This window comes from Chiloscyllium punctatum, chromosome 8 (genome assembly GCF_047496795.1).
Source record: "Chiloscyllium punctatum isolate Juve2018m chromosome 8, sChiPun1.3, whole genome shotgun sequence".
NCBI classification, from domain to species: Eukaryota; Metazoa; Chordata; class Chondrichthyes; order Orectolobiformes; family Hemiscylliidae; genus Chiloscyllium; species Chiloscyllium punctatum.
In genome coordinates, this window is record NC_092746.1 from 24,714,247 (window position 1) to 24,727,031 (window position 12,785).

The 12,785-nt window shown below is 39.5% G+C and overlaps 1 protein-coding gene across 1 annotated transcript in view; it reads right to left on the bottom strand.

Annotated features, from left to right (window-relative positions):
• Positions 1-1,017: 1,017 nt before the first annotated feature.
• Positions 1,018-12,785, bottom strand: part of LOC140480417 (ubiquitin-conjugating enzyme E2 E1-like) — a 133,842-nt gene continuing 122,074 nt past the window's right edge. The window contains exons 5-6 of the mRNA XM_072575253.1: positions 3,330-3,477; positions 1,018-2,284 (exon numbers count right to left, since the gene is read on the bottom strand). Of these exons, the coding sequence (XP_072431354.1) occupies positions 2,187-2,284; positions 3,330-3,477 (246 nt within the window). The 3' untranslated portion in view covers positions 1,018-2,186. The remainder of the gene's footprint in view (positions 2,285-3,329; positions 3,478-12,785) is intronic.

The following is a 12,785-nucleotide window of genomic DNA, read 5'->3' on the forward strand; positions in this document are numbered from 1 at the left end:
TAAAATATTAAAAAGGTAACAAATGAGGTTTGTCGAAACAATTTAAAACTTTCTTGATTATAAACATGACCCATTTGGCAACCAAAGGTCCAATCTTATTGTCCTAGTATAATTTATGTGAATTTCTGTAAATACAGGGAGCAAAAATCTCATGTTTGCATTTGTTTCCTTCTCTGTGAGAAAAGTAATGGTGATGGTTGGGAGCTGAACTTGTGAATGAACCCCCTGAAGTTTTTAAAAATTGTTTCCAGGTATAGTTCCAATTATGTTAGAAACTGGTAGCACTCATACAAGTGAAAAAGATGCTGCAACTGAACCCAGTCATGAACATTCTGAATGTCTGCAAATATCCACTTTATCAGAAATTACAAGCAGATTGAGGATTTTGGCTGATTTCCATCTTGTCTGTCTCGAGATACCAATGCCACCTGATCTTCCCACACTGCCATCAACTTAGTACAGGTTTGAACTGAACCAGTTATTCTGTGGTTTGCACACTAAGTGCTTTACCAGTTGCTGCATTTATATATGATGACTAAGTCAATGGGCAGGCATGGCTGCAAAACAAACAACTTAATATTGATGAGTCACAGTCAGGAAAACTGGTAAAGTGAGATTTGGCGTGGCAGCGGAGACACTGATTTCTTGGTCAGTTAGCTGGCATCTTCATATTTATATTCAGGTGTACTAATTTTCCCAGCATACATCCCAACACTTCTTCTAAATCGGAACACGTACTCTTTTAATTAGTTTTGAGATATGCACACTAATAAGAAGAATTTAAAAAAAAAGAAAATGCACCAATCTTTTAGCCGTAGAACTAAAGGTCGCAGAAATTGAAATCATTTCCTGATTTGGTTAGTTCTTTGTCAACTTAATGCACTCAGTCATACAAAAACTTCCTGGTATAGCAGTAAGCCCACACAGCTTTGTGCACAAGCTGTACATCCTCAAAAGTTGCCGCAACAACTATACAATACTAAGAACTACTGAGATTTTCAACTATTGCTCATTAAATAAAGTTTCATGATCAGTGTTTTTAATTAGAATGTGTGGTTGCTGACAAACTGACATTTTAGATTTAAGTTCCCAAATAAAACAGTCGGAATTACAGTGGTTACAGACCGGTAACTGTACAACTTTGGTAGAGATCAACATTCTTTGAATTTGCAATGCGAAGGGGGCCAATGAAGTCTTAACATTAATTGACAGAACTTAAAACAGCTGATCCTCAAGTTCTAATATTCTCTAAAATTTTCACAAAACATCAAAATTAAAATGCACTCTTTTCTTTTGTGAACACTCTGCATTAAAAGAAAGCAGCAAAGATATTTTAATACAATACTCTCATCTGGCTAAAGCATGACCACTGACACAACTGTTTTTTGAAACAGGCATTGTAGAATTTGAAATAAGTCAAGGGTTCAAGGCCCTCAATCAATTTTTTTTAAGGTTACATGTTTGATAATTTTAGAAAGGACCTAAAGTTGTATAATATTAATGTAAAAACAAAATCTGCCCTAGTACATAGCCCACAAAGCACACTGAATTGAGACCCTAATACAAATAAGGCAAAACAGTTACTTAAAAGGATTTTGGGTTTCACCCTCACTCTCCCTGCGAAATAAAACCAGTTCCCTGTAATTATAAATATTCTGCCAATTCACTCCTTATTCCCTGAATAAAGACGATGTTGTATCTGGTCAGCATTCTTCTTGGATTTTAAAAAATGCCAAAAGTCTTTAGCATGGCTTCCCCTCCATTTTTCAACAGTTTCAACCCTTCCAAGTTTGACTGGTGTTATAAGCATCTTCAAATTTTGACCATACACAGTGAACACAGACAACTAAAACTTAAACCAGTAAAGAGGTATCACTTAATATTTCAGTAACAAATGTGGGTCTTGATTGACCCATTATGTCATAATCATCAAACTTTTCCACGTGAATTTCCTATCTATTGTCAGATATCAATAGTTTATTGTTTAAGCTACAATAACAAAGCTCATCAAGAGTTCTGACTAGACTTATGCAAATAAAAGACTGTTGCATTTAAAACCTGTAATAGGAATGCTTGTCCCATTCCCCTCCCCTCCCCTTCACCCCAACCCATTCCCCTTTTCAATTCAATGAGAAGCAGCTCATTTCCATCGGAGACAAATGTCGGTAGGACTGACAACCATCAGTTTATGTGGCGTATTTCTTGGTCCACTGTCTTGCTATTCTGTCATGTTCAGCCCTGTTAGTCATATACTGTGTGGCTATGCTCCCAACCAAAGGGTCCGCTGCAATGAAACAGAAAGTACTAATTACCAATTTAATATTGGATAACACATGAATTACAACATTCTAATTTTGTGCCGAACTCTCATCTATCCCACACTACAGATTTGAAGTGATGGCTTACAGCCGAACAATGGCAGTGATCATATAATCACTTCATTTAATAGTTTTACATTTGATTGCTGTTCAACTGTGTCCTCATTAAACGTACACAGCAATACATATCCATTTCAGTAGTAACCCAGGGGAGAGATCTGAAGTGATTTTTCCTGCCATTGCAAAAGGATATACAGCCTATTACAGTAATTCAGCTAGTCCAGCACAGGTACAATCACAGCAACTAAATATGATTGCATAAGTGAAAATAAATGTCAATAAATCACACAGGAATACTCTGTAGTTAGTTTTAATATTTGTGTAAAATTTTCCTAACAAAAATTGCTGAATTTTAAACAAGCTATAAAGCCTTATATCAGATATGTTACTGCAATAAAATAATTTTTACTTGCTAGATAATTCCAATCCATATTTTGTTGCAATATAACTTGGACCATTCAGTTTTTCTTCTGAAGTTTTCGTCTTCTATATACCTGACACATTAAGACTCAAAGAGATCTGTTCTTCAGACATCTGGCAATGTTGTACCTTTAAAACACAGGATGTCTGGCTTTTCAATTCTCCTTTTCGACTGCTATCTGCCTTTTAGCAAAGAATGATAATTCACTGTGCAGGACATCACTTATGAATCTGCATAACAGCATGCACCCACCCGAACATTAACACTGGAGTACACTGGCTCCTTGGCTCTCTGAGAGTCTATTGTTTAGTAATTATGAAGGCATAAAGAGAACAATGCTCAAGTTTTTCTTCATTAAAAGTTAAGAAATTAAAATCTATCAAGAAACCAAACAAGTGGAACATAATCTGGTCTAATTCCAATTCACTATTTGGAAGTAGCAACTTTAATGGATCAAATGGTCTTCCCCCACCCATTATCAAGCAACCGCAACCACTCAGGAGAAAATTACAGACTATAATTCATCTTACCAGGATTGCAATCTGTTAGAAGAGAACAAATTGACAGAAGAACCTTGGAGATGGTCAGTGCTGGGCTCCAGTTATCCTTCAGGATATCCAAACAAATCACACCTTGACTGTTGATATTGCAATGATAGATTCTTGTTCGGAAAGTCACCTGCCAATTTCAGTTTAAAATTAACAATTGTACTTGATAAAATTAGAAAACCTGCTCCAATAAACCATACTTGTCATAGTAGAATACCAAAATAGAGTCCAGAAACATATTCAAGTATAATAAAACATTACGTACATGCGCCTTACTATTAAGTAGCGGAGTTGTCTGTTGTGGTGTGACAAACAGGAATTCATACGGTTGATAATTTTCTCATTTGTCTCAAATCCTGTTAGTGGTCGTAACATGTAACAATGGCACATACTGATATAATCACAGTCACAGATCAAAAGCAGTCCGAACATACACAGCTAATAATCACTTATGATTTAATCATGCGTAGAATTATTTCCACAGCCTGTGAATAGACATGGTATAAACCCAAAGCAAAAAAATCTTAAGGGCCAAAAGTCAGCAATGCCACTACTGCTTTTATTTTAGAGATGTCAATCCGATTTCCCTTTCATGATCACGATAGGCTCAAATCTTTCACCTCTTTTTCTCCTGCCCACTCTATTGCATGATTCTTGTATGTTTACAAAAATGCAATTAAAAAACTTCAGTTACTTATTGACAGCTTATAATGCATTCAAGTGGTTTTGGGCTTTGGCCTCCCCTTACTTTGTTAATAAATATTTGGCTTTATATTATTATTAGCTGAAAATGTGTTGCTGGAAAAGCGCAGCAGGTCAGGCAGCATCCAAGGAACAGGAGAATCGACGTTTCGGGCATAAGCCTGAAGAAGGGCTTATGCCCGAAACGTCGATTCTCCTGTTCCTTGGATGCTGCCTGACCTGCTGCGCTTTTCCAGCAACACATTTTCAGCTCTGATCTCCAGCATCTGCAGTCCTCACTTTCTCCTTTATGTTATTATTAAACATGAACAGTACAACACAAATATGCTACAATGCAAATCAACTTCTAAGTTGCTCATACATTAATCAAAGTTCAGGTTTGATTTCCAGCAATTCAAGTAACACTTAATTTTGTCACTTTCAACATGGTGAAGTATACCAGGATATTTACAGAAACACAGCTACACTCCAAATTCCATCAATATTGTATTAAAAGAATCCTGGATAATTGGGGCTCTTTTTAGGGTAAGTGGGACCTCTACAAACGGGATGGACTTCACCTGAACCAGAGGGGTACCAATATCCTGGGGGGTAGAATTTGCTAATGCTTTTCGGATGGATTTAAACTAACTCAGCAGGGGAATGGGAACAGAAATTGTAGTTCGAGTACACAAGAGGATGAGAGTAATGAAGTCAGAATTAAAATTTCAAGATTGCAAGAAGGCACTGGCAGGCAAGTTGGTTTGAAGTGTGTCTACTTCAATGTCAGGAGCATCCAGGATAAGGTGGGTGAACTTGCAGCACGGGCCAGTACCTGGGATTTTGATGTTGTAGCCATTTAGGATACATGGGGAGAGCAGGGACAGGAATGGTTATTGCAGGTTCCAGGATTTAGATGTTTCAGTAAGAACAGAGAAAATGGTAAAAGGGTGGAGTGGCAGTTAGTCAAGGACAGTATTACATTTGCAGAAAGGACATTTGAAGACTCGTCTACTGAGGTAGTGTGGGCTGAGATTAGAAACAGGAAAGGAGAGGTTACCTTGTTGGGAGTTTTCTATAGGCCTCCAAATACTTCCAGAGATGTAGAGGAAAGGATAGCAAAGATGATCCTCAATGGGAGAGAGAGTGTGATAGGGTAGTTGTTATGGGGGTGCTTAAGTTTCCAAATATTGACTGGGAATACTATAGTTCAAGTACTTTAGATGGGTCAGTTTTTGTCCAATGTGTGCAGGAAGATTTCCTGACACAGCATGTAGACAGGCCAACAAGGGGCGAGGCCACATTGGATTTGGTACTGGGTAATGAACCCAGCCAGGTCATAGAGTCATAGAGATGTATAGCATGGAAACAGACCCTTCGGTCCAACACATCCATGCCAACCAGATATCTCAACCTAATCTAGTCCCACCTGCCAGCACTCGGCCCATATCATTCCAAACCCTTCCTATTCATATACCCATCCAAGTGCCTCTTAAATGTTGCAATTGTACCAGCCTCCATAACATCCTCTGGCAGCTCATTCCATATACGTACCACCCTCTGCGTGAAAAAGTTGCCCCTTAGGTCTCTTTTATATCTTTCCCCTCTCACCATAAACCTATGCCCTCTAGTTCTGGACTCCCTGATCCCAGGGAAAAGACATTGTCTGTTTATCCTATCCATGCCCCTCAATTTTGTAAACCTCTATAAGGTCACCCCTCAGCCTCCAATGGTCCACGGAAAACAGCCCCAGCCTGTTCAGCCTCTCCCTGTAGCTCAGATGCTCCAACTCTGGCAACATCCTTGTAAACCTTTTCTGAACCCTTTCAAGTTTCACAACATCTTTCCAATAGGAAGAGGACCAGAATTGCACGCAATATTCCAACAGTGGCCTAACCAATGTCCTGTACAGCCGCAACATGACCTCCCAACTCCTGTACTCAATACTCTGACCAATAAAGGAAAGCATACCAAACGCCGCCTTCCCTATCCTATCTACCTATGACTCCATTTCAAGGAGCTATGAACCTGCACTCCAAGGTGTCTTTGTTCAGCAACACTCCCTAGGACCTTACCATTAAGTGTATAAGTCCTGCTAAGATTTGCTTTCCCAAAATGCAGCACCTTGCATTTATCTGAATTAAACTCCATCTGCCACTTCTCAGCCCATTGGCCCATCTGGTCTAGATCCTATTGTAATCTGAGGTAACCCTCTTCACTGTCCACTACACCTCCAATTTTGGTGTCATCTGCAAACTTACTAACTGTACCTCTTATGCTCATATCTAAATCATTTGGAGGTAGATGAGCACTTTGGTGATAGTGACCACAATTCTGTTCTGTTTAGTGATGGAAAGGGATAGGTATATACTACAGGGCAAAAGTTTTAGCTGGGAGAAAGGCAATTATGATGTGATTAGGCAAGATTTAGGATGCACCGGATAGGAAAGGAAACTACAGGGGATGGGCACAATTGAAATGTGGAACCTTTTCATGGAGCAGCTACTATGGGTCCTTGATAAGGATGTATCAGTCAGTCAGGCAGGATGGATGTTGTCAAGCATGGGAGCCGTAGTTTACTAAGGAAGTTGGATCACTTGTCAAGAGGAAGAAGAAGGCTTATGTTAGGATGAGATGTGATGGCTCAGAGCGCTTGAAAGTTACAAGTTAGCCAGGAAAGACCTAAAAAGAGAGAGGTAAGAAAAGCCAGGAGGAGATGTGAGAAGTCATTGGCAGATAGGATCCAGGAAAACCCTAAGGCTTTCGAAAGCTCTATCAGGAATAAAAGAATGACTCGAGTAAAATTAGGGCCAATCAAGCATAGTTGTGAGAAGTTGTGCGTGGTATCAGACGAGATAAGGGAAGCGCCAAATGAACACTTTTTGTCAATTATCACACTAGAAAAAGACAATGTTGTCAAGGACAATACTGAAATTACAGGCGACTAGACTAGATAGGATCGAGGTGCATAAGGAAAAAGTGTGAGCAATTCTGGAAAGTGTGAAAAATAGATAACTCCCCTGGGCCGGATGGGATTTATCCTAGGATTCTGTGGGAAGCCAAGGAGGAGATTCCCAAGTCTTTGGCTTTGTTCTTTATGTTGTCATGATATCATTGTCTACAGGAATAGTGCAAGAAGACTGGCAATTTTGTTCCCTTGTTCAAGGAGGGGAGGAGAGACAACCCTGGAAATTATAGACCAGTAAGCCTGATTTCGGTAGTGAGTAAAATGTTGGAAAGGGTTAAGAGATAGGAATTATAATCATACAGAAAGGGATAAGTTGATTAGTGATAGTCAACATGGTTTTGTGAAGGGTAGGTTGTGCCTTACAAACCTTATCAAGTTTTTTGAGAAGGTGACCAAACAGGTGAATGAGGGTAAAGCTGTTGATGCGGTGTATATGGATTTTAGTAAGGTGTTTGAAAAGGTTCTCCATGGTAGGTTATTGCATGGGATTGAGGGTGGTTTAGCGGTTTGGATCAGAAATTGGCTAGCTGTAGGACAGCAGAGGGTGGTGGTTGATGGGAAATATTCATCATGGAGTTCAGTTACTTGTGGTGCACTGCAAGGATCTGTTTTGGGTCCACTGTTGTTTGCCATTTATATAAATGCCCTGAATGAGGGCATAGAAGAATGGGTTAGTAAATTTGTGGATGATACTAAGGTCAGTACAGCTGTGGATAGTGATGAAGGATGTTGTAGGTTACAGAGCGACAGAGCTGCAAAGCAGGGCTGAGAAATGGAAAATGGAGTTTAATGCGGAAAAGTGTGAGGTGATTCACTTTGGAAGGAGTAACAGGAATACAGAGTACTGGGCTAATGGTAAGATTCTTGGTAGTGTAGATGAGCAAAGAGATCTGTGTGTCCAGGTACATTGATCCTTGAAAATTGTCACCAAGGTTGATAAGGTTGTTAAAAGGCATATGGTGTGTTAGCTTTTATTGGTAGAGGGATTGAGTTTTGGAACCACGAGATCATGCTACAGCTGTACAAAACTCTGGTGTGGCCACATTTGGAGTACTATGTACAGTTCTGGTCACTGCATTATAGGAAGGCTGTGGAAGCTTTGGAAAGGGTTCAGAAGAGAATTACTAGGATGCTGCCTGGTATGGAGGGAAGGTCTTATGAGGAAAGGCTGATGGACTTGAGGCTGCTTCCGTTAGAGAGAAGGCGGCTGAGAGGCAACTTAATTCAGACATGTAAGATAATCAGAGGGTTAGATAGGGTGGACAGTGATAGCTGTTTTCCTTGGATGGCGATGGCTAGCACAAGGAGGCATAGCTTTAAAATAAGGGGTGATAGATATAGGACAGATGTCAGAGGTAGATTCTTTACTAAGAGAGTAGTTGGGACATCAAACACACTTCCTGTAACAGTAGTAGACTCACCAACTTTAAGAGCATTTAACTGGTCATTGGATAGATATATGGACAAGAATGGAATAGTGTAAGCTAGATGGGCTTCAGATTGGTTCCACAGTGCAGAAGCAACATCAAGGGCCGAAGGGCCTGTACTGCATTCTAATGTTCTATGTTTCTATGCATTATACTCTTGTTACAACAGCACTTGGAAAACGATGAGACCTAGGCCGCATTATAACAAAGCTCTCAACAACTGAGGCTGACAGAATCATATCCTGTTTTCTCAAGAATAGTGTTCAAATTTAGTGCCTTGCTCCAAACTGCAAAGTAAATTCAGTGCTAGAATATATCAATTATTCTAATCGTATTGTACTTTTTAAAAGTCCTGCTGCATCCATAATCTTAATTCCATGCTTAAATCATCAGAATAACATTATAAAAATAAAAAAGGGTTTGACAGCATTAGTAAATTTTAAGCCATTGTAAATGTCACAACTAAACCAGGTTCATGGGAGACTGATTAGCAATTTTAGATCTCATGGAATACAGGGAGAACAAGCCATTTGGATACAGAATTAGCTCAAAGGTAGAAGACTGAGGGTGGTGGTGGAAGGTCATTTTTCAGATGGAGGCCTATGACCAGTGGAGTGACACGGATCGGTGCTGGGTCCTCTACTTTTTGTCATTTACATAAATGATTTGGATGAGAGCAGAAGAGATACAGTTAGTAAGTTTGCAGATGACACCAAAATTGGAGGTGTAGTGGACAGCGAGGAGGGTTACCTCAGATTACAACAGGATCTTGATCAGATGGGCCAATGGGCTGAGAAGTGGCAGATGGAGTTTAATTCAGATAAATGTGAGGTGCTGCATTTTGGGAAAGAAAATCTTAGTAAGACTTATACACTTAATGGTAAGGTCCTAGGGAGTGTTGCTGAACAAAGAGACCTTGGAGTGCAGGTTCATAGCTCCTTGAAATAGAGTCATAGGTAGATAGGATAGTGAAGGCGGTGTTTGGTATGCTTTCCTTTATTGGTCAGAGTATTGAGTACAGGAGTTGGGAGGTCATGTTGCGGCTGTACAGGACATTGGTTAGGCCACTGTTGGAATATTGCGTGCAATTCTGGTCCTCTTCCTATTGGAAAGATGTTGTGAAACTTGAAAGGGTTCAGAAAAGGTTTACAAGGATGTTGCCAGGGTTGGAGGATTTGAGCTATAGGGAGAGGCTGAACAGGCTGGGGCTGTTTTCCCTGGAGTGTCGGAGGCTGACGGGTGACCTTATAGAGGTTTACAAAATGATGAGGGGCATAGATAGGATAAATAGACATGGGATCATGGAATCCAGAACTAGAGGGTATAGGTTTAGGGTGAGAGGGGGAAAGATATAAAAGAGACCTAAGGGGCAACCTATTCACACAGAGGGTGGAACATGTAGAGAATGAGCTGCCAGAGAATGTGGTGGAGGCTGGTACAATTGCAACATTTAAGAGGCATTTGGTTGGGTATATGAATAGGAAGGTTTGGAGGGATATGGGCCGGGTGCTGGCAGGTGGGACTAGATTGGGTTATCTGGTTGGCATGGATGGGTTGGACCGAAGGGTCTGTTTCCATGCTGTACATCTCTATGACTCTGTTTGAAATTAGCGATGGAAAGTGGAGTGGCAATGCACCAAAATTTTTAAACATGGCATCGATACAATAACAATGTTCTGTTTATATTATTTTCACAGACAGTTTCAAATAATTTAAACCCCTAAATTCATCAGAATTTAGCCATACTTTAGGTGTAATATTGCATGAAAAATTAGGTGTGACGTTCAACAGATGTACTTCAAACGCTTGACAGAATTTGCAAAGTGTTTATTTCTGATGGCAAATATAATTTTATTGGCCAACAACATATTCTTACCTGTACAAAGTTCTCACAAAATCTATCATAATAAAATGACTGAACTATAGCTCAGACCTGCACGTCAATAATGTCTGTACATCTGCAGAATCCAATCATGGTGAGCAACTTTAGCTGCTCAGCAAAGTTGCAACATCAGATGAACCAGTGGTTCGATTTGGAAACTATCAGAAACTCTCTATTAAAAAGTACTTAATTTTCCCTAGAGTTTTTCTACTTTCAGAGATATAATCAAATGCAAGATTTAATTTTGCAAACAAATTCAATTTACATCCAAATGCCATTTTAGTCTTTATTAGTGTTTCTTCCGAAGTGCAAAGCAATATGCCAAACACAAATTGATATTACCCTTATACAAGCTTCAGTGCAATCCTTCAAGGCAGCAATTCAGCATATACGTATGTCAGTCAAATGGGGCAAAATAATCAAAATATAATACTGTAGGTAATCAATATACTTTCATATGTCAACGTTCAAACTGATTAAAACTGGCAGGCCATTACCAAGTAGTAAAGAGGAGGCTGAGAGATTTTTCAATAAAATTATATCTTCTCACTATCCAAACAGTCTCATTAAATAGAGTGCAGAACACCTGTGTTATCTGGAGGACTATGGACGGTTAAATAATCTTGTAGCTCTTTTCAACAGCAACTGTTTGTATCAAAGGCTGTTCTGAAGCAAAGTGAAAACTTACCATAAGTGCACGGAATGACCTAGCAGGATACAATACGGAATGAACTGGGATAGGAATTTAGCAGAAAAGACAACTGAGGAACAATTAAAGATTAAAGAAAATCACCATGACTCACAGCAAAGACATTTCCCAATGAAAAAGGAGATTTCTTGGAATGGGATAAACTGACCATGGTTAGCTAAGCAAATTAAGGACAGTATCAAGTTGAAAGATGAAACAAACAACAGGCCGAAGATTAGTGGCCAATAAATGGATTGGGAAAACTTTAAAAACCAAAACCAACAAAAAAGAAAAGACTGAGAAAAGGGAAAAATAAACTAGAAGGTCAAACTAGAAAGTAATAAAAAGCAGAAGTAGTGAGAGCTTATTTAAATATATAAAAAGGAAGAGAGAGGCCACTGTGAACATACGCCTCTTAGAGAATAAGGCTGTGGAAATAATAATTATGAGCGAGGAAATGGAAGAGTTGAATCAATGCTTTATATCAGTCTTTATGATACAGGATACTAACAGAATACTAAATACTTAACGTGCTGAGAAAGAAATAATAATGATTGAAAAACCAGGGATGCTAACAGGGCCAAAGGAAGATAAGTCTCTGGACCTGATGGGTTATGTTGTACGAATTTAAAGAAATTAGCTATAGAGATAGTGTATGCACTGATACTAATCTTCCAAGAATCCTTTAATTTTGGAAGAGTCCCAGAGGATTGGTAAACACACCATTTCAAAAGGGTGGGATACAAAAATAGGATTCTATTATTAAGGATGCAAACAAGGGCATTTGGAAATAGAGAATATAAATAAGCAGAGTCAACATTGTTTCATGAAGAGAAAATCATGCCTGACAAATTTCTTAGAATTCTTGGAAGACATAACAAGCAGGATAAAAAGGAACCAGTAGATGTAATATATTTGGATTTCCAAGTGGTTTTTGATAAGGAAGCACACAGAAAGCTGCCAAATAAGAGCCTATGATGTTGAGGTGGTACGGTGGCACAGTGGTTAGCACTGCTGCCTCACAGCACCAGAGACCCGGGTTCAATTCCTGCCTCAGACGATGAGTGTGTGGAGTTTGCACGTTTTCCCTGTGTCTGCATGGGTTTCCGCCGGGTCCAAAGATGTGCAGGTCAGGTGAACTTGCCATGCTAAATTGCCTGTAGTGTTAGTAAGGGGTAAATGTAGGGGTATGGGTGGGTTACGCTTTGGCGGGTCAGTGTGGACTTGTTGGGCCGAAGGGCCTATTTCCACACTGTAATGTAATCTAAATGAGCCTGGCCAGATGATTGGCGAACTATTAGAAGACAGAATTGGGAAAAGGGGAGCATTTGCAGGATGGCAACCTGTAACTATTGGAGTGCCACAGAGATCAATTCCGGGACCACAATTATTCACAACATATATTAATAGCTTGAATGACAGAAGTGGATGTACTATCCCCAAGGTTGTGGATGACACAAAAATAGGTGGGATGGCAAGCAGTGTGGATGACAAAGTCTGCAGAGGAATATAGACAGATTATATGAGTGAGCAAAAACTTCGAATATAATGTGTAAAAATGAGCTCATTCACTTTGGCTTTAAGAGAAGAGGAGCTGAAGATTATTTGAATGGTGAAAGCCTGCAGAAAGCTGCAGCACAGAGAGATTTAGGGCTGCCCATGTATGAATCACTAAAAAAATAGAGCAAGAGTTCAATGGGTAACAGGGAAGGCAAATGGAACGCTTGCCTTTATTTCAAAGGGAATGGAGTATAAAAACAAGTATTGATGAAACTACGTAAGGCAGTACTTA